Here is a 19,732-nt window from a genome sequence, read left to right as displayed (position 1 = left end):
GGTCGCAGATGTCCATCATGCAATGAAATCGGCTTTTCCGGTATTTTCGTTGTTCTGCTCCTCTGATGGAGAAGAACAACAGAAACACTGGTGCAGGTGTGAATAGGCCCTAAGACTAATAAGGCTCTGTTCTTCCGTTGATTTTCACTGTCAAAATAGCGCAGTTAGGCGCCGTTGCTTTCCGTCATGCGACAGATTCTTTTCCTGTTGTTCTGTTCCTCTGATGGAACAGAATTACGGAAAAGCTAGCGCCGATGTGAACAGAGTCTAACTTAGAAGTATTTCTGTAATTCTTTCATTTCCACCAGGCCTGCAAAGTACATTAGGGCGTCATTTATCAAAACTTTCAAAAAGAGGAAAACAGGCCTTGTTACCCATAGCAACCAATCACAGTGCAGCTTTCATTTGTCCAGAGCTTTTTAAGAAATGAAAACTGCACTTTGATTGGTTACATAGTTACATAGTTAGTACGGCTGAAAAAAGACACATGTCCATCAAGTCCAACCAAGGGAAGGGAAAAGGGAAGGAAAAATTTCTACACATAGGAGCGAATATTTTTTTGTTCTAGGAAATTATCTAACCCTTTTTTAAAGCCATCTACTGTCCCTGCTGTGACGGCTCCTGCGGTAGGCTATTCCATAAATTCACCGTTCTTACTGTAAAGAAGCCTTGTCGCCTCTGCAGCTTGAACCTTTTTTTCTCCAGACGGAGGGAGTGCCCCCTTGTTTTTTGAGGGGGTTTTACAAGGAACAGGATATCACCATATTTTTTGTATGTGCCATTAATATATTTATATAAGTTAATCATGTCCCCCCTTAGTCGTCTTTTTTCAAGGCTAAATAGGTTTAATTCTTTCAATCTTTCCTCATAACTTAAATTCTCCATGCCCCTTATTAGCTTCGTTGCTCTTCTTTGTATTTTTTCCAACTCCAGGGCATCCTTTCTATGAACTGGAGCCCAGAACTGGACTGCATATTCTAGATGGGGCCTCACTAATGCTTTGTAAAGTGGCAATATTACATCTCTGTCCCGCGAGTCCATGCCTCTTTTAATACACGACAATATCTTGCTGGCCTTTGAAGCAGCTGATTGACACTGCATGCTGTTATTGAGTTTATGATTTACAAGAACACCCAGATCCTTCTCAACAAGTGAATCCGCCAGTGTAGCTCCCCCTAGGACATATGATGCATGCAGGTTGTTGGTACCCAGATGCATAACTTTACATTTATCTACATTAAACTTCATCTGCCAAGTGGACGCCCAAACACTTAGTTTGTTTAAATCTGCCTGTAATTCATGAACATCTTCCATAGTCTGAACTATATTACATAGCTTGGTGTCATCTGCAAAAATAGAAATAGTGCTATTAATCCCATCCTCTATATCATTAATAAATAAGTTGAATAATAGTGGTCCCAGCACTGAACCCTGGGGTACACCACTTATAACCGGTGACCATTCAGAGAAGGAATCATTGACCACAACTCTCTGGATACGGTCCTTGAGCCAATTCTCAATCCAATTACAAACTATATTTTCTAAACCTATAGTCCGTAATTTACCCATTAGGCGTCTATGGGGGACAGTGTCAAATGCCTTTGCAAAGTCCAAAAACACTAAATCCACAGCGGCCCCTCTGTCTAGACTTCTGCTTACCTCTTCATAAAAACAGATTAGGTTAGTTTGACAACTTCTGTCCTTAGTAAAACCATGCTGGCTGTCACTTATAATGCTATTTATTGTCACATAATCCTGTATATAGTCCCTCAATAGCCCCTCAAACATTTTCCCCACGATGGATGTTAAGCTTACTGGTCTATAATTACCCGGGGAAGACCTAGAGCCCTTTTTGAAAATAGGCACCACATTTGCCCTGCGCCAGTCCCTTGGCACTATACCAGTCACTAGAGATTCTCTGAATATTATGAAAAGGGGGACAGAAATAACTGAACTAAGCTCTTTAAGAATTCTAGGGTGTAACCCATCTGGTCCCGGAGCCTTGTGCACATTTATTTTATTTAATTTAGCTTGGACCATCTCTACATTCATCCAATTCAGTATATCAGCCGATATATTAACAGCACTGGCACCGGCTACATCAGCTGCTCCTTCTTCAGTTGTATATACAGAGCTAAAGAACCCATTTAGTAACTCTGCCTTCTCTTGATCCCCTGTGATCAACTCCCCATTACCACTATCTAGGGGTCCTACATGTTCAGACCTTGGCTTTTTTGCATTTATATGCTTGAAGAATTTTTTAGGATTTGTTTTACTATCCTTGGCCACCTGCCTTTCATTTTGTATTTTTGCTAATTTTATTACATTTTTACAGATTTTATTAAGCTCTTTATATTTTACAAAGGCTACAGCTGTACCCTCAGATTTGTATTTTTTAAATGCCCTTTTTTTGTCATGTATTGCCCCTTTCACAGAAGGTGTAAGCCATGTGGGGTTTAATTTGAGTCGTTTATACTTATTACCTGTAGGAATAAATTTTGCACTATAATAACTCAAAGTAGATTTGAAAATCTCCCATTTATCATTTGTTCCATTATTTGACATTAGTTCTTCCCAGTCCATATCCTGAATTGCAGCCCTCATCCTGGGGAAATTGGCTTTCTTAAAATTAAATGTTTTTGCCCTCCCAGCCTGCGTTTGTTTTTTACAGTATAGGTAAAATGTAACTATATTGTGATCACTGTTACCGAGGTTTTCACGAACATTGACATTCCCAACAAGATCTGCATTATTAGAAATGACCAGATCCAACAGAGCTTCACCTCTAGTCGGGTCTTCCACAAACTGGCCCATAAAATTTTCCTGCAACAGGTTGAGGAAATGTCTCCCCTTTGCAGTTGAAGCCGAACCATGACACCAATTAATATCCCGGAAATTAAAATCTCCCATTATCACTACAGTACCCGCCTGTGCAGCCCGCTCCATCTGTTTATATAGCTGAACTTCCATCTCCTCAGTTATATTGGGGGGTCTATAGATTACACCAAAAGTAATTTTTTCAGTGTTTACCTCCCTTTCTAGTTCCACCCACAAGGTTTCAACCTCCTCACAGTCTTCACCCACTATTGTCTCTTTCACACTCGCCTTCATATCACTTCTCACATACAGACATACACCACCACCTTTCCTATTTGTCCTGTCTTTACGAAAAAGTGTAAAACCCTGTAGATTTACAGCCCAGTCATGTGAAGAGTCCAGCCATGTTTCAGCAACACCAACTATATCTATATTTTCTTCCAGTATCAAGGCCTCCAGCTCCCCCATTTTACTTGCTAGACTTCTGGCATTTGTGAACATACACTTTAACTTGCCTGTCAGTTTTTCACTTTTATTATCAGAAATGTGATTTGACATTAATCGGTCCTTTTTATTTACACTGATGTTTTGTAACGAAAGGATCTCCTTATCCTGTTGTCTAGTCCTCTCCCCACATTCTGTTTCTCCCCCCACCAATATAGTCTGACCCCTCTCTAACCTGGCTACCCCTTTTTTTTCTACATTGACCTCCCTCCTCAGCCCTAGTTTAAATACTCCGCCACCCCAGCTAGAATTCTCTCCCCCAGCACAGCGGACCCCCTTCCATTTAGGTGCAAATCATCTGCAGAATACAGTTTGTACCCCAATGAAAAGTCAGCCCAGTGCTCTAGGAACCCAAATCCTTCTCCTCTACACCAAGACTTCAGCCATGCATTTAACTCCCTGAGCTCCCGCTGTCTTTCCTGTGATGCGCATGGCACAGGCAGTATTCCTGAGAATACAACCTTGGAGGTCCTTCCCTTCAGCTTGTAGCCTAGTTCTTTAAAATTATTCTTAAGGCTCCTCCACCTACCATTTATTCTGTCGTTGGTACCGACATGGACCACGACAGCTGGATCATCACCAGCCCCTCCCAGCAATTTGTCCACCCGTTCCACCACATGCCGAACCCTGGCACCAGGGAGACAGCAAACCATTCGGTTGAGGTGGTCTTGGCGACAAATAATTCTATCCGTCTTCCTGATTATAGAATCCCCTACGACTATCAATTGTCTTGGCTTACCTGCATTACCATCCCGCCGACTACTAGCTGGGCTGTTCTCCCGGCTGTTAGGGAGATCAGTATCCACTAGGGCTGCCATTTCTGAGACTGACACCCTCGCATCATCACCCAACTTGGCAATTTTGCCTGGAATGTCAGAAACCGGATCGGCCTTCCTTGTCTTTGACCCCTTTCTACTGCCCCTAACTACATTAACCCAGCTACTTACCTGATCCTGCTCACCCATGTCTTCACCCTCCAGTTGTAACCCACTAACTGCATGCTCTGTGAGCAGCAAGCTCCGTTCAAAATTGTCTATCCTCCTCAGTGTTGCATTCTGCTCCTCCAGATCTCTAATACGAGCTTCCAGGTGAACAACATGCTCACATCTGCCACAGAGATATTCACCCTGGAACTCCGGCTCCAGTCGTGCATACATATGGCAAACTGTGCACTGAAGAAAACCTCCAATCTTGCTGTCCATTATCCCAGTTACAAAAAAACAGCGAACAGGTGTTAACCAAAAAGATAAAGAAGTAGAAGAGCACTTACTTGGGCTTTAACTCCTCTTTTGAACTCCGGTTTTTGGAACTCCACTTAATATACAAACCACTTGCTATTCAAGGCACAGGGCAGGCTCTACAGAGTAGTGAGGCCTGATTTATACCACCTGGTAACAGCTAAGCCCTCCCCCTTACTCAGCTACTCAGGAAACACTTGCTATTCAAGGCACAAGCAACAATGCCCTTTTTTGCTCTTAGACAGTATTGATAAACAAGGCTCTATAGTGCGGAGGAGGGGATGTGGTTCAGGGTTGAAGTTTCTAAACAAAATGTTTTATTTCTTCTTTTTGGCAGAAGTTGGAGGCAAGAAGTTGAAAAGCACGATCCAGAGAAGTACGGAGACGGGCCTAGCAGTAGAGATGCGGAATTGGATGACTAGACAAGCAAGTCGAGAGTCTAATGATGGAAGTATGAACAGTTACAGCTCAGAGGGAAAGTAAGTGTCAGCTCACCGCTGATAAAATGTGGATATTCTCCTATATTTACTTTTAGGGTACTTGCACACAGTATTAGACCTAGTTCACACGGAGGTTTTTGTCAGGCAGAAAAAAAGCTGCATCAAAATTCCTTCAGGATATTTGCGGCAAATTCTGAAATGCAAGTGTCCAAAAAATGCTCCAAATGAAGAGCGGTTTTTTCTGCCTCCCATTGATTTCAATAAGGGTTTAGAAGCGGAAAACGCTCCAAGATAGATGAATGGAGGGAGATTTGGGGTGTTTTTTGCCGCTGATTCTGATGCAGTTTCTGTGTCAAAATCAGTGCCAAAAACCTCAATGTGGACTAGGAGCCATAGGTACTCTGTGGACCACCATATGGTGCCTCTATGAGGCAATGCATTTTCACTTTAAAGCAATACTTCTAAGAAAAAATACCTTCGTAATATGGCAAACATGGAAACATGCCACCATTTTTTTCTTAAAGATTCCAAAGTCACTTTGCCACATAAGTGAACATGAGAGCAGCAATTCTATAAAGGGGCAGGTGGATGTCATATCATGACAATCGCACAATAATATAATGCTAGACTGAGCTATAAGGGTATATTCACACGCTTAACAAAAAACGTCTGAAAATACGGAGCTGATTTCAGAGAAAACGGCCTCGGATTTTCAGGCGTTTTTGAAGCTGAAAATTAAATTTGGAGCTTCTTTTGAGGCTTCTTTTCAGGCGTTTTTTGAGGCGTTTTTGGAGCTGTTTTCAATAGTCAATGAAAAACGGCTCCAATTATGTCCCAAGAAGTGTCCTGCACTTCTTTTGACGAGGCTGTAGTTTTACGTGCCGTCTTTTGACAGCAACGCGTAAAATGACAGGTCGTCGGCACAGTACATCGTAAAGCCCATTGAAAGTAATGGGCAGATGTTTGCCGACGTATTGGAGCCGTTTTTTCAGACGTAATTCGAGGCATAAAACGCCTCCATTACGCCTGAAAATAGGTTGTGTGAACTCAGCATTATAGTCTGTGCTTTGTGAAAACTCCCTGAGGCAGCGACTACTCCCAGAAGGGAGGTAGCCAATGCGCCAAGAAATTTACTACAACTATAAGGCTGGGTTCACACACCCTATTTACGGACGTAATTCGGGCGTTTTAACCTCGAATTTCGTCCGAAAATACGCCTCCAATGCGCCGGCAAACATCTGCCCATTCATTTAAATGGGTTTTACGATGTTCTGTGCCGACTGTCATTTTTTTTACGTGCCTGTCACTTCTTGGGACATAATTGGGGCCGTTTTCCATTGACTCCATAGAAAAACAGCTCCAATTATGTCCGTAATGGATGCAGCGAAAAACGCCTGCACTTGCCATTACGTCTGAAATTCCGGAGCTGTTTACTCCTGAAAACAGCTCCGTAATTTCAGGCGTATCGGACGTGTACGTGTGAACATACCCTAAATGTCAAACTGGCTCTTGGATGGGCCTAAATTGGCCACCTACAGTCTACAGTATTTTGTATTGCGGTTCTACAGAAAGTCACATATATCGCCATGCTTTGTGACAAATTACAAATTCAGCACAACTACATTTCTATGCTAATATTTTTAATGATCATCTTTGTTTTTCCACAGCCTAATATTTCCTGGGGTCCGGTTGGGGTCTGACAGCCAGTTCAGCGAGTTCCTCGATGGACTTGGTCCTGCACAATTAGTTGGACGACAGACCTTAGCTACTCCGTCTATGGGTATGTTATTTTCTATTCTTCCAGAATTCATAAAGAAAATCCTACAGATTGTTACACTAGGAATCCCATCATCCATGTTCACATTTACAGTATAATCTCCAGTCAGACTGTTCTTAGTTCTCACTTTTTCAGAACTAACTAGGGATGAAATAATGTACTAGACACAGGGGTTCTGGAGATATAAAAAAAAATGATGCCATGTTCCAAAAAAAATCCATATTATAGTGATATTCTCCTCACAGAGGCTCCATACGGCATTCCTACACGTCTCTACTACAGACCCTTAGGGACTCCATATGCCGATATACAGATGCCCGTGTTCATGGACCCTAAGCAGGATTTAGAGGCAATGCAAAGGAATAATGGAGGTGTTGCCAACAGCAATGAACCAAGTCACTGCTTCTATCCTCTAACGTTCACTTGAAAAATAAAAGCTGATATCTCATTCGCTACTGTGGACAAAACCTTTACTTATCCGTTACTAATAGTTTTCTAAAAGGGTTTCAGTATAACGTTAAAGGGGATTGCCCATCTTGGACACTTATGGCATATCCACAGGATATGCCATAAATGTCAGATAGAAGTGGGATCCACCTCTGGGACCTGCACCTATCTGTAGAACGGGGCCCCCTAAACCCCGTTTTCAATTTCTCGGTTCCCGCTGCCTCTCGGCCACTTCCTGATTAGATAATCGGGAGTGACGAAAACAGCGTTGCTCGCGTGCTACGCTGCTTGTGTAACTGCCATTCATTTCTATGGGAGTTACTGAAACAGCCAGCTACGCTGTTTTCGTAATCCCAACCATCTAATCAGGAAGTGGCCGGGAGGCAACGGGAGCTGAGAAAGGTAGAACGGGGTTTAAGGGACCCCGTTCTACAGATAGGTGCAGGACCTGCATCTATCTAACATTTATGGCATATCCTGTAGATAAGACCATAAATATCCTAGATGGAAAAACTCCTTTAAGCTAAATTACTCCTCCACCCTCACATTGTCAAAATCAACCCCTCACTGAGGCTTCTTGGGGGATACATTTTACTGGTTAGATGTCATCCGTGTGCTGTCCAATTTTTTTATTTTTATTTTTTAGCACCCATAGACTTTATTGGGTCAGTTGTTAAAATGGACAGCACACTGACAAGAAAAATGTTTGTGTGAATAAGGTCTAAGCAACAGAGAAACAGTGACACCTGAGGCCCCCTCGTATTTTTGACTTGTGTAGAAGACTTACCAAGAGGCCACGTGTCATTTTGTTGTGTAAAAAGAAGAGAGGAAGCCCCATGGCAAGATTTAAAGGGCCCCCTTTATGATGCCTAGTTTTAGCACCCGGGACAGAAGCGCCTGGTGTTTGTTTTCTCTCTAAGGGCCTTTACCTCACCATTGGGCCAAATCCCTTCTGCCTTGTTTTCCAGTTTCTCTGGAGAGGTAAGTTTAGCACAGTCTCTCACCAGCCTGTAGCAAAAGGGATGGAACAACCAGGGCTGGGCCCACTCCTCTCCAGTAGCCACATCATCGGCCTCAATGGTACATCCACCCTTGGTGTCACTCAGAATCGGGTGACATGACAATGTTTCCTGAAACTACTAGGAATTCAATTTCAAATGGGCCGTTTGGTGTAACGGTGTAGTAAAAGAATTGAGATACATTTGCTGCGGGTCCGTTAACAAAGTTGCTCATACCTGTCTTCTGTGTGTTTCTTGTAGGTGACATCCAGGTTGGAATGATGGACAAGAAGGGACAGTTAGAAGTGGAGGTTATAAGAGCTCGGGGTCTCGTTGTAAAACCAGGATCAAAGACACTGCCAGGTGATCGCAACATTTCCAGATGGAAACAGAACGAACGTTACCTCCATGTGTCACTTACACCGCAGTCTGGCTACAGCCACCATTTACATTAATAACTATTTATATTAAACACCTAAAATTAATTTTCAATGCAAGTTCAGATAGAAATTCATATAAAATCGAATTTATATTTTTTATTATTAATACTAATATTTTTTATAATTATTATTATAGAGCATATCCTATATAGGGGGATAAATGTGTTCAGTCTAACGTAAATAAAGCGTTAATCATTATATAATGAAATGTTACTCAACTTTCTAATATAGTATACATTTCTCACTATTTCAAAATGTCTGCTTGTTGTCAGTGAATGAAAGCATTCATATTTGCATCTAGAGGATGAAAATCTGTTCTGACCTAGTTCTGTTGAAACAGCTGAGTGTTTGTCACAATATGTCTGTGTCAGTGAAAGCCATTAGCCTGGTGTCCAGTACAGGAGAGAGATGTGTGCTGCTGTGTTTACCTCACAGAGGATTGCCCAGACTTTATACCTTGTAACAAACAGTCAGCTGTGAGCAGGACTTGGGTGTGCAAATGTTTACACTCACTGACAGCTAAGGCTTTACTCTGATATGCTTTTAAATAAGAATAAGGATAAAAATGGATCCAATGGATTTAAAAAAAAGGAAGGTCTAACGGATGGGTTATTTTTATCATTCGTGTCAATGTAAAACGCATACAAACCGATTGTAATCCATTTGCATCCGTTAGGCTCTGTTCACACCTGCGTTCTTACATTCCGTTCTGCTCCGTTAGAGGAGCAGAACAAGGGGATAGCGGAACCAACAGTTCCGTTGCACAACGGACACCGCCGGTTGGCGATGGAACCCATTGACTTTAATAGGTTCTGTCGGCTTTCCGTTGGGGTGTCCGTGATTTTACCGGACACATAAGTGCAGCATGCTGCGCTTTTGTCTCCAGTAAACCTTGCCGGATCTACGACAAGGGCCCGTAACGGAGCCTCTGACGCAGATGTGAACATAGACTTATTTTGATTTCAATTGGATTTTTAACTGATCCATTTTTATCCTTATTCTGAACTAAAAACGGATCATAGTAACAGATTATACAACGCAAGTGTGACTATAGCCCAACAGAGATCTTGAAAATGGTGAGGAATTGAAACACAAGGTATATTAGAAGGTTACATAAAATGTAATCATACAATTACTTTATCTAAATTGACTTGAAAACCGCTTGAAGACTCAGGGTGTCTACAGTAAGGCCTCATTTGCATGACCGTAGAGGTGTGCACAGTCCGTGATTATGGTACAGACGGCCCGAGGAGTGTCATCCGCGGGATATCCGCAATCACGGACCGTGCACACACAAAAGTGCATTGACTTTAATGAGCCCAAACCGCAAATGCAGCCCGTAAAATAATATGTCCTATTTTTTTTCGGTCCGGGCTCCGGTCAATGCACGGACCAGGGAAACCACGGTTGTGTGCATTGGCTCATAGGATATAATGTGCCCTATACTATCCGCAATTGCTGCTCCGTAATTGCGGATAGTATACTGACGCAAATGCACGGTCGTGTGCATGGGGCCTAAGAATCACAATTTAGCAATATATTAAATGACACATTTTTAATATACTGATATACGATACAACTAAGCGTAATTACACACCATACTGTCACTGCTTCCGAAAGGTGTGGGCGGGCAGACCGCGGAGAGTGACATTTAGACTGCTCCATTCATCATTGCACCATTGTATAGAAAACCTATCACCACTTTTTTGGGCATGGTGACTGGTAGTGACCATGAAACAGTTCTGTATTTAGCTGTGATTACAGTGGGAACAGTTCTCTACCATTGACTACTCACTAGTAATATAGTCACATATTGTCAATGACACCATTTTTATTCACATGTAAAAATAAATATATTTAAAGGAAAATTCTGACCATAGGCATACAATTTTTGTCTCCTCCGATTCTCAGACACCATTGGTCCTGTGGGGTCATGGATGCCCTACTGTCAGACATTTATGAGGTTTTCTATGAATATATGGTCAGAATACCCCTTTAAATAAAGAACGCCTAGTATATTGTACTGTATCTGCAAATTGGCAGGGCAACATTTGTGACTACTAAAAATACAGAAAGAACAGCTATAGGACACAAACTAACATAGCCCTTAGTGGATTGCAAACATGCTCAAATACTCCGTTATTAATTGACTTTATTTGTTAGGATAATCTCTGCATTTATCCTCTGAGCTCCGTCATATTCTGAAAACATTTAGCTAATGAATCTCTCGGTGTCCTATCATTTGCTCTGTACACCAATTGGAATGAGAAGTTGTGATAACGTCATTATTCAAACTGATAAATGGAGCTTTCCATTGATATGTCATTTTTCACATGTTTTTTGCCTCTGGGGGGCATCGTTTATACTGCATAAGCCTGGCCTAACACCACGTCTGTCTGTCTGTCTGTCATCCTGTAGCACCGTATGTAAAGGTGTATCTCTTAGAAAATGGAGTCTGCACAGCCAAAAAGAAAACAAAAGTAGCAAGAAAAACGCTGGAGCCTTTATACCAGCAACTGTTATCTTTTGAAGAATCACCGCAAGGAAAAGTCTTACAGGTAACATGGCTTTTATTCAAAGGAATGGAGATTGTGGCCTGACGATAAAAGGTTTATGTGCGTCACTGAACACCCGTTCTCCTGATAGCTTAAAGTCCCAGAGGTGGCACCATCACACCTATCAGGCATTTATGATATATCCTGTGGATATGCAATAAATGCTTAAGATGGGAAAATCCCAACGTTGTGAGTAGATTTTTAGCTCTAGGGAGGTTTTTGCGAATGTAAGTTACTGAAAATGTTTTGAATAGGGCTACAGTAAGGACTGGAGGAATGGGGCTGGTCTAGTCATTAGGGCCTGTTCTCACAACTGAACATTGCAGCATGGCTGTGTCTTTGGTGTCTTGGCCACATGCACACAGAAGACGATCGCTAAAGATCAGCCCTGGTCAAGAGGTAGATGACCCTTTTACTCCCGATAATTCCATATTCCACTAGTTCAATCCCCAAAATAGCTTTAAAAGGAAGACATGATGCCCCTTGCTGGATTCCTCTGCCTATGCGCCAGGCCTCCATAGTGCATTAATTTTGATTTCTGGCAATATAATGGAAGTACTATTGTCACGTATGATTACAAGCAACCAGCACTGAACATGAGTGACACATCAAGATCTTTGCAAAAGATTGGAGACCTCAATGTGTCACCCATTGTCCACATCCTTTGTTGCTAAGCAACAGAGCAAGAATCAAAATCAGTGTTAGGCCACTTTCACGTGGCAGTATTTTGGCAGGGAGTCCCTGTATTCGCAGTAGAACTCACAATTGTTAAAAACTTGTTATTTGTGGCTGATGAATCTCATCTATATCATCTCTTTTTTTTAATTCAACAGATAATTGTTTGGGGTGACTATGGACGTATGGATCACAAGTCATTTATGGGTGTAGCACAGATACTATTAGATGAACTGGACCTGTCCAATATGGTGATTGGATGGTTTAAACTGTTTCCCCCTTCCTCTCTAGTAGACCCAACGTTAGCTCCTTTAACCCGAAGAGCATCCCAATCGTCTCTGGATAGCTCCACAGGACCTTCTTATGCTCGGTCATAGCACCTGTGAAAAACTGTTGTCTCTGCAACCAGCGTTTCAAAAAAAAATAACAAAAATTAAAATCACAAGAAATCAAAATATGACAGGTCGCACACCCTGGTAAACACTGCATGCTTAATGTTGTGTCCTCTGAGCCTGTTTCTAGGGATAAGGAGCGATCCTGTGTTCTCAGCGGAAGTTGCACACATTGTGCGCTATAGAAGGCTCTCAGGTGGAGTGGAGCTAACCAACAGGTTTGGGGATCGGTGAAGCTCGGTTCTTGTTGAATCTGAAGCCATGGATTACTGACACTAGAAAAAAAACAAGAAATGCTTCATGCAACGAAAGTCATCGACAATGGCATATCACATTGTTGCAAAATTTTCTTTTTGTATTTGCCACCAAGGACTGGGAACCCACCCAAAAAGTTCTGTGTAAACAGTGAGACAGTGGACGAAGTCGTCGTAAGACAGAGCACCAGTGTTATTCAGGATGAACATCGTGGAAGTTGACATGGGCCCAAGTCCGAAGATGCTGGATAAACATCCAAGGAATCCAATTGATATCTCCGGGGGAAGATTTTTTTGGTCCGTGATTACTCAATAATTAAGGAACTAAACTTTTTTTGTTTATTCATTTTATTTTATTAAATTCATTTTGCATGGACATGGATCTAACTTGAACACTGAAATTATTTTCTTTGGGCTGCAACTTGCAAAAAAAAAAAAAAATTACCGAAAAGATACAGCCATTTTCAACTATTTATATTCTTTTTAAACAGAGCAAATTTCACTAGTGCATGGTTTTAAAGGGGAGAGAATGCAACAGCGTGAAACAACGACGAACCACGTTTTTCATTCTTAAAAAAACAAAAACCAGACAAAAAAACAAACAAAACAACAATCCTGGTCTGTGTTTTGGCAGACGTATACTAAAACGATGAATAAAAAAATTCTTTCTAGCAAATATTACAAAAAATTCTCTTTATGTGACAAGAAATAAATGTAACATATACAATTTATTTAAATGTGAAAGGTTCAAGCCTTGTAAAGTTTAACATTATGTGCAAATTGTACATGTTTCTCATCTCTTCTCCCACCGGTCCCCAATTTTTTGCATTGTGTCCTCCAGTCCCATGTATCTCCCGGAACTCTTTTCTGATTCCATTATTTAGGGTCTGTTAATGGCGCACACATTTATCCCCTCCCCCTTTTGCCCATGGTGTGCCATGACTGCGCCTTTAGCCTTTGTTTGAAAGAAGGTTTTGCAGACTTTTTACCCTGCATTCTTGAATTCTTTAAAAAAAAAAAAAATACCTAGTTTGACCTGGCAAGAATGGAAGCGTCCAGCCTCCTTGGCTTCCATTGCATAGCGAGCTTTCTTTATTTCAAGCATGTTGAAAACTATTTTTGCAACATGGCTTGAGAATACCTAAGGTAATTCAGCATGTATTTGATATAGAAGATATTTGAACTTTTTTGCAATATCTTGTACAGTGCATGGTAACTATTTTTTTCACCATCCAATTGAGTCTTAATGGGAAAAAAATAAATGATACAATTACGTGGCCATTTAAAAAACAAAACAAAAAAAACCTCTTTCAATTCTTTATCAGCACCAAGCATTGTTATCTTGAGGGTTAAAACTGAAATTCCTACCATGGAACATTATAGTATCCACTATTTTTAAAAGAACGGACACCCTTTTTTGCACTTTGTCAGAGTTCTATATCATACCAGGTGACGTTTTTACTTGCGCTTTTAATTTTCAGTGCTACGAAGGTTTAACTTTTCCAACGCTTTGTTACTACGGACAGTTCACTCGGTGTCTTGGCTGGAAATGGCTAAACGTCTTGTCTGGCTGATGACGCTCGTGACGTAATAACAGTGAGGTTGTTATAGAAATATATATTGATATATAGAACATTTGTCCACCGGGGCTCTGGCTGCCATATTTGTGAACCCACAATATTGGGAACGCAACTGTTGAGTTCTGTAGGACATCCCTGTTCATTCCCCCTCCTATGATGGATACCAAAAATAAGTGTTTGGGTGTGTTGAGAGTATTGCAACTTGAAATTTGAAGTATATATTATATATTTCCCCGGCTTATACCGATGAAATATGATATTGCCTTTTTTTTTTCCTGTTTTCCCAAATTCGTAGGTAGCCATTGGCTCTCCAGCTCTTGTGCAACTACAAGTCCCAGAATACGAGCCGTAGGGTGGCAAGGCATGTAAAAACGTACAACTCCACATGTGCTGGAGAGTCATAGTTTCTCTACCTCTTCCCATAATGAACAATAGAGTGACATAAAATGCACATAGAATTTTTTTTTATGTGCATATACTGTAAATTGTTTATATGCAGACATATGGTATACTTACATGTAAGTTTGTGTTTACGTACACAAATGTGAATAGGCATATTTATATATGTGTTTATGCATAAGAATGTGTGTATATGAAGATACACATCCGCAAGCACACACATAGACCGCATCGATGATGAATATATGAATGTGACAGCTCATGGAAGAATATTAGTAATATACTTTATCCTCTCCCCCCCACCAGTATCATTTGGCGGAATTAAAAAAAAAAAAAAAAAAAAGGAAAAAAAAATTCTAAAAATATTGCAGACCTTGTTCATCAAAATTGACTAACGAAAAAAATCTGGCCTTATTGCCTATAGCAACCAATCAGAGCTCAGCTTTAATTTCTTAAGCTGCTATGGAAAAATGAAAGCTGCACTTTGATTGGTTGCTATGGGCAGCAAGGACAGTTATGTTAGCAGTTTTGATAAATGAGGCCTACTAAGTCTAACCCCCGGGGGCAATGATATAATTGCCTTTAAAATTGATATAGTTGTATATCGATGAGGTAGATAGATTACCAAATGTGAAGTGAATTATGGAGTCAATAAAGTTCATTTAGATGGCTGTGAACCAGCAAAAAGAGAATATATATATATATATATATATATATATATATATATATATATATATATACATTAGTACCATCTACAGTATCATCATGTCATAAATAAAAACAGCAACAATTTCTGGTATTGAAAATGCAGTGTAATATGTTATTTTCTGAAAATAAAAATCCCAAGATGCATTTTTTTCTTTCTAATTTTTATAGGGAGAACAAGACCGTATATAAGATTTGTACATAAGTATCATTATGCAGTATTTATTTTAAAGAAAAAAAATTGATGTATTTTTTTTTTTATTTCACATAATGTCTGCAGCTGTGCCCATGGTATAGTCATGTATTCGCACTATCCCGGTGACTACTGCAGTCTTGTACATAGTACGTTTTAAAAGCAAGAGGAATTTACAGTTGAGTGATATGGCAGATTAGCCTTGCAAATGAGCACCAACTAATGTAAAGCATATTAATTACGATGGTGGTATTTAACACTTTAAATAAAACATTTTCTTTACACGTTTGGATTATGATGTTTTATTTTTTCCGTTTTGAATTCTTGTAAGAAGAAAAATTATATTATTATCCATTATCAAGACCGAAGTCATCACACATCAGCAAAAATTATGATTTGGATAAATCACCCACAATAATAAAACCAAAACTGTAGGCTCCCGCCATACTTGTTTACATATAAGGGTTAATGCACACTACTGTTTTACGGCTCCATATAACCTTCGAATTGTTCAGAACTGTAATACGCCACTCATAGACTTCTATTAGGCCCTGCCGTACCACATTATGGAGGTTTTTTTCTTTTTACCTGATTCTGTATGAAAATCGTGGCAATTTCTATTAGTGGCAGTATTACTTGGGTATTCTTCCCTAGAATATCTCCATAATACAGTACCGTATGTAGGCACCATACAGAGGAATATGGAGTGCCTACAGCTCTGTAGTAGGGAGCCACAGGAGCTCTGTGTGCGGCCATACAGGTTGCTTAGGACTCATGCTCCATTTTGTACTGGGCCATAATAAGGTTCACATTTACATGCCTGGGGCCTTTATTGTACCTCCGTATCCCTCAGATCTCATAAATTGAGGCGTGGTCTATCAGATGCTATATGTATGGAGGTATTCTTCCCTAGAAGCATTTTATCTGTAAAGACCATGATCTAAATTCCGTTCTGCAGAACCGCAGGGGAAAGGACCAGATGTTGCAGCTACAATTTGAACTTTAAATTGCATCTGTATTATGGACATTGGAAACCGGCTTTAGGGCCTTTTTACAAGGGCCAATCAACAGGCAAATGAGCTTTCACAGAACGTTTGTCCCCAATCATTGCCCTGTGTAAACGGGGCAACGATCAGCCGATGAACGAGCATCGGCTGATCGTATTGTTTCTGCATCCAAAAATATTATCGTTGTTGTTTACACAGGGAGATGTGCAGACTATATGTTAGAAATGTATGGGGACGAGCGATCATAGTAACAAACGCTCGTCTTCATACATAGCTCCCTGTGAAAGGAGCAAACGAGCGCCGATCAACGAGCTGTCTAGTTCATCGCCGCTCGTTTTCCTGGCCAAAATCGGCCGTTGTAAAAGGACTTTTAGAGGGATTATACTGTAGGATTAAAGAGATTACTGCTTGAGTGTATGCGTGACAATAGTCATGTGGGTGAGAATGATTATTATGGGGTCTAACCCTTTACAGGTTGCGAGCCACTTTAAAATACAATAGATGAGCCTTTGGGAGTTAAGTACTGAGAAGAAGGTTTTTGAGGTTTTTTTTTAATGAAAAATGAAACCTGACTTTGCATTGAACTTGTGCTAGTCCCTTAGTTAGATTTTGTGAGGAGGAACAATAGAACAAGGTGGCTGGCTCACTGCCTTTCAGAAGCCACAATATTGGCTAGCTGCCGTTCAGGAGCCTTAATGATGGCAGCAAATTGCCAGATGTATGCTCTGACCCTTATTACCTTGGTTGTCAGCTCATGATAGTCTCGTGTTCTCAAAGTGCCCAGACCATGAGACACCAACGACGCCCTGAATTGTTACTTATTGAAGCCCTACAGCAGACTTTCTCAAGCTATAGTACCTACACACTGGTACCACATTAGAGTAATCCATTATTGCACTGTTTGTACGGTAGAGCGGGCCAGAAAGAATTACCAGGGCAATGATGGCATCAATGCAGAATTGCTCAGAAGATTGTGCCCACAACACAGAATGATCACATAGCAGTTCCCGCGGAATAGTTACAGCTATAGCTGTGCCCAGACAAATGTAGCAAACACAGTGTCCCATATTGCAACACATTTCTCCCCCACGGTCCTGCACTGCTCTCTCTTCTGCTGATAGAAGTTCAGTCTGGCAGAAGCATTCTCTTAGCGCAGATGTGCGACATTATGGGACAACGCCAAGATTTTAAGGACTATCTCAGTGAATCTTGGACACTCGTTTATCATGGCTTTGGGGATTTGCCACCCAAAAGGGGCGCAAGCCAAACTATGTCCACCCTGATGATAGAAAGTCCATATGCATAAAACCTTAACATTACAGAAAATAGGAGTCAACTCAAGTCTGTATAGCATAGCTCATATGCCGGCCTTTGTCTATCTTTTTCTTTTGTCTTAAGTTTGGGAAAAGGAAGAGAGTAACATGTTGGGTGTTTTTTAATCAGTAATCACGGAGACACATAGGTCTACATAGGAGCTGCATACACAAAACAGAAGGACATTTTTAATAAAACTATTTGCTTAGTTGTGCCATTAAAACCATTTAGTCAATAAAAAAATGATTTGCAAATAAATTTTTGTCTATGGGAAATAAAAATATGAACTGGCAGCAAATGAGTAACATCATGAAGTGTACTGTAGATAGAGAGCCTCGTGTTTTAATGCCATGTAGACAAAAGAAAAAGATGATCCAGCGACAAATAGTAAGTGTGGGAAAACAAGGTTTCCACTTTATTGGAATATAGGTAAAAAAGTATGACGAACACCAGAAAAATGACTTGAACTAGCCATGAATAAGAGCACAGCCAGTGCTCGAAACGCGTAGGCTTATATCTATTTGCCATCTCAAAATCACCTTGTCATTTTTCTGGTGTTCGTCATACTTTTTTACCTATATTCCAATAAAGTGGAAACCTTGTTTTCCCACACTTACTATTTGTCGCTGGATCATCTTTTTCTTTTGTCTACATTACCTACCGTGTGCCGTCGCGGAGATCCTGGCGAAATCCGAACACAAGAACGTGGCGCTGGTGAGCTGGAGGTTTCCTCCTACCCTCTATTTCCCTGCTACAAACTACTTTTAATGCCATGGTCATGGAGGGTACAATGCTATGTGGGTCTATGCTAGGCATACTGTACACTACAAATATTCGTTTAGGTAAACTTAGCTGAAGTTGTGATCTTTGGAGTCTCTCTGTAAGGTCAGAGCTACTGTACATGACAAGCAACACAGTAAAATCATAAGATTACAATACAATCCTTAATGCTTCCCTATGGGACAGACTTTTTTTTCCCAAAGGTCTCAAGGTTGGCGGTGTAGGGAACTATAAAGTTCACTTTCAGCAATCCCATTATTGCCCCACCACTCGTGCAACCAAATATTGATGTATAACCCCAGCCTAGAGTTATAATGGCAGTCTTTCTTTTCTCCCATATTAGAGATTGATTTTCTCTATATTAGGCGGGATTCACACGACCGGGTCGTTCCCGAGCTCGAGTGTCGGCCGGTAAAATCGGCCATTTTGCCCGGCCGGTTTGCATTAAGTTTTGCATCCGTGCCGGGCCGGGCAGATCCGGACAGTGACATCAGCGGCAACTCCTGAAGGGGAATCCCCATGTGTTCGGGGATTCCGCTTCAGGAGTTTCCCCTGATGTCACTGCCCAGATATGGACAGAGACATCAAGCGCTCTGTCCATGAGCGGAATCCACGAAAACACGCCCAAATCGAAGGTGTCGCCAGGCCAGGGTGCTTTTAAAACAAGCAGGGGAAGGGAGCCAGCGCAGCGCTCCCTTCCACCTGCTGTACACCCCGGCCCTGCCACACAGTGTACAGCGATGCCATTCGTCAGAATGGCATCAACTCCTCCTCCTCACATGCACTCTGCGCTGTGAGGAGGAGGAGATAGAGCGCAAGCTCCGGAAAACCCGGCCATCACTCGGGACACATCCCGGTGATGGCCGTGTATTACCCGGCCCCATAGACTTCTATGGGAGCCGGGCGGCCGGGTACCCGGGCGAAGATAGAGCATGTCCTATTTTTTGACGGCCGGTTTTCCCGGCCGTCAAAAAATCGGTTGTGTGAATAGCCCCATTAGGGGTGTATTATTCCTAATGCAGCCGGGTGCCGGCCGATTTATGAACGGCCGGCACCCGGCCGGGAAACCCTGCCGTGTGAATGAGGCCTTACATTTTATTAAACGCAGTGATGACTCATATCTGAGAAATTAATCATGGGATACACAGAAAAGGCCACGTCTTGTGGTATTAGCCCACATGCACAGGGCCGTCATCAGGAATTTCTGAAAAATGAGA

General features: G+C 41.3%; 1 protein-coding gene across 48 annotated transcripts in view; it reads left to right on the top strand.

Annotated features, from left to right (window-relative positions):
• The window catches only part of RIMS2 (regulating synaptic membrane exocytosis 2), a 583,792-nt gene extending 568,096 nt beyond the window's left edge, over positions 1 to 15,696 (top strand). For all 48 annotated transcript variants that reach the window (XM_075825887.1, XM_075825888.1, XM_075825841.1 and 45 more), the window contains 5 exons: positions 4,897 to 5,038; positions 6,667 to 6,779; positions 8,483 to 8,584; positions 11,080 to 11,219; positions 12,050 to 15,696. In XM_075825887.1, the coding sequence (XP_075682002.1) occupies positions 4,897 to 5,038; positions 6,667 to 6,779; positions 8,483 to 8,584; positions 11,080 to 11,219; positions 12,050 to 12,268 (716 nt within the window). In that variant the 3' untranslated portion in view covers positions 12,269 to 15,696. The remainder of the gene's footprint in view (positions 1 to 4,896; positions 5,039 to 6,666; positions 6,780 to 8,482; positions 8,585 to 11,079; positions 11,220 to 12,049) is intronic.
• Positions 15,697 to 19,732: the final 4,036 nt, after the last annotated feature.

The sequence above is a fragment of the Rhinoderma darwinii genome, chromosome 5, assembly GCF_050947455.1.
Source record: "Rhinoderma darwinii isolate aRhiDar2 chromosome 5, aRhiDar2.hap1, whole genome shotgun sequence".
Taxonomy (NCBI): domain Eukaryota; kingdom Metazoa; phylum Chordata; class Amphibia; order Anura; family Rhinodermatidae; genus Rhinoderma; species Rhinoderma darwinii.
The sequence above is the reverse complement of the archived record's forward strand: the minus strand, read 5'-3'. Positions and strand labels throughout refer to the sequence as shown.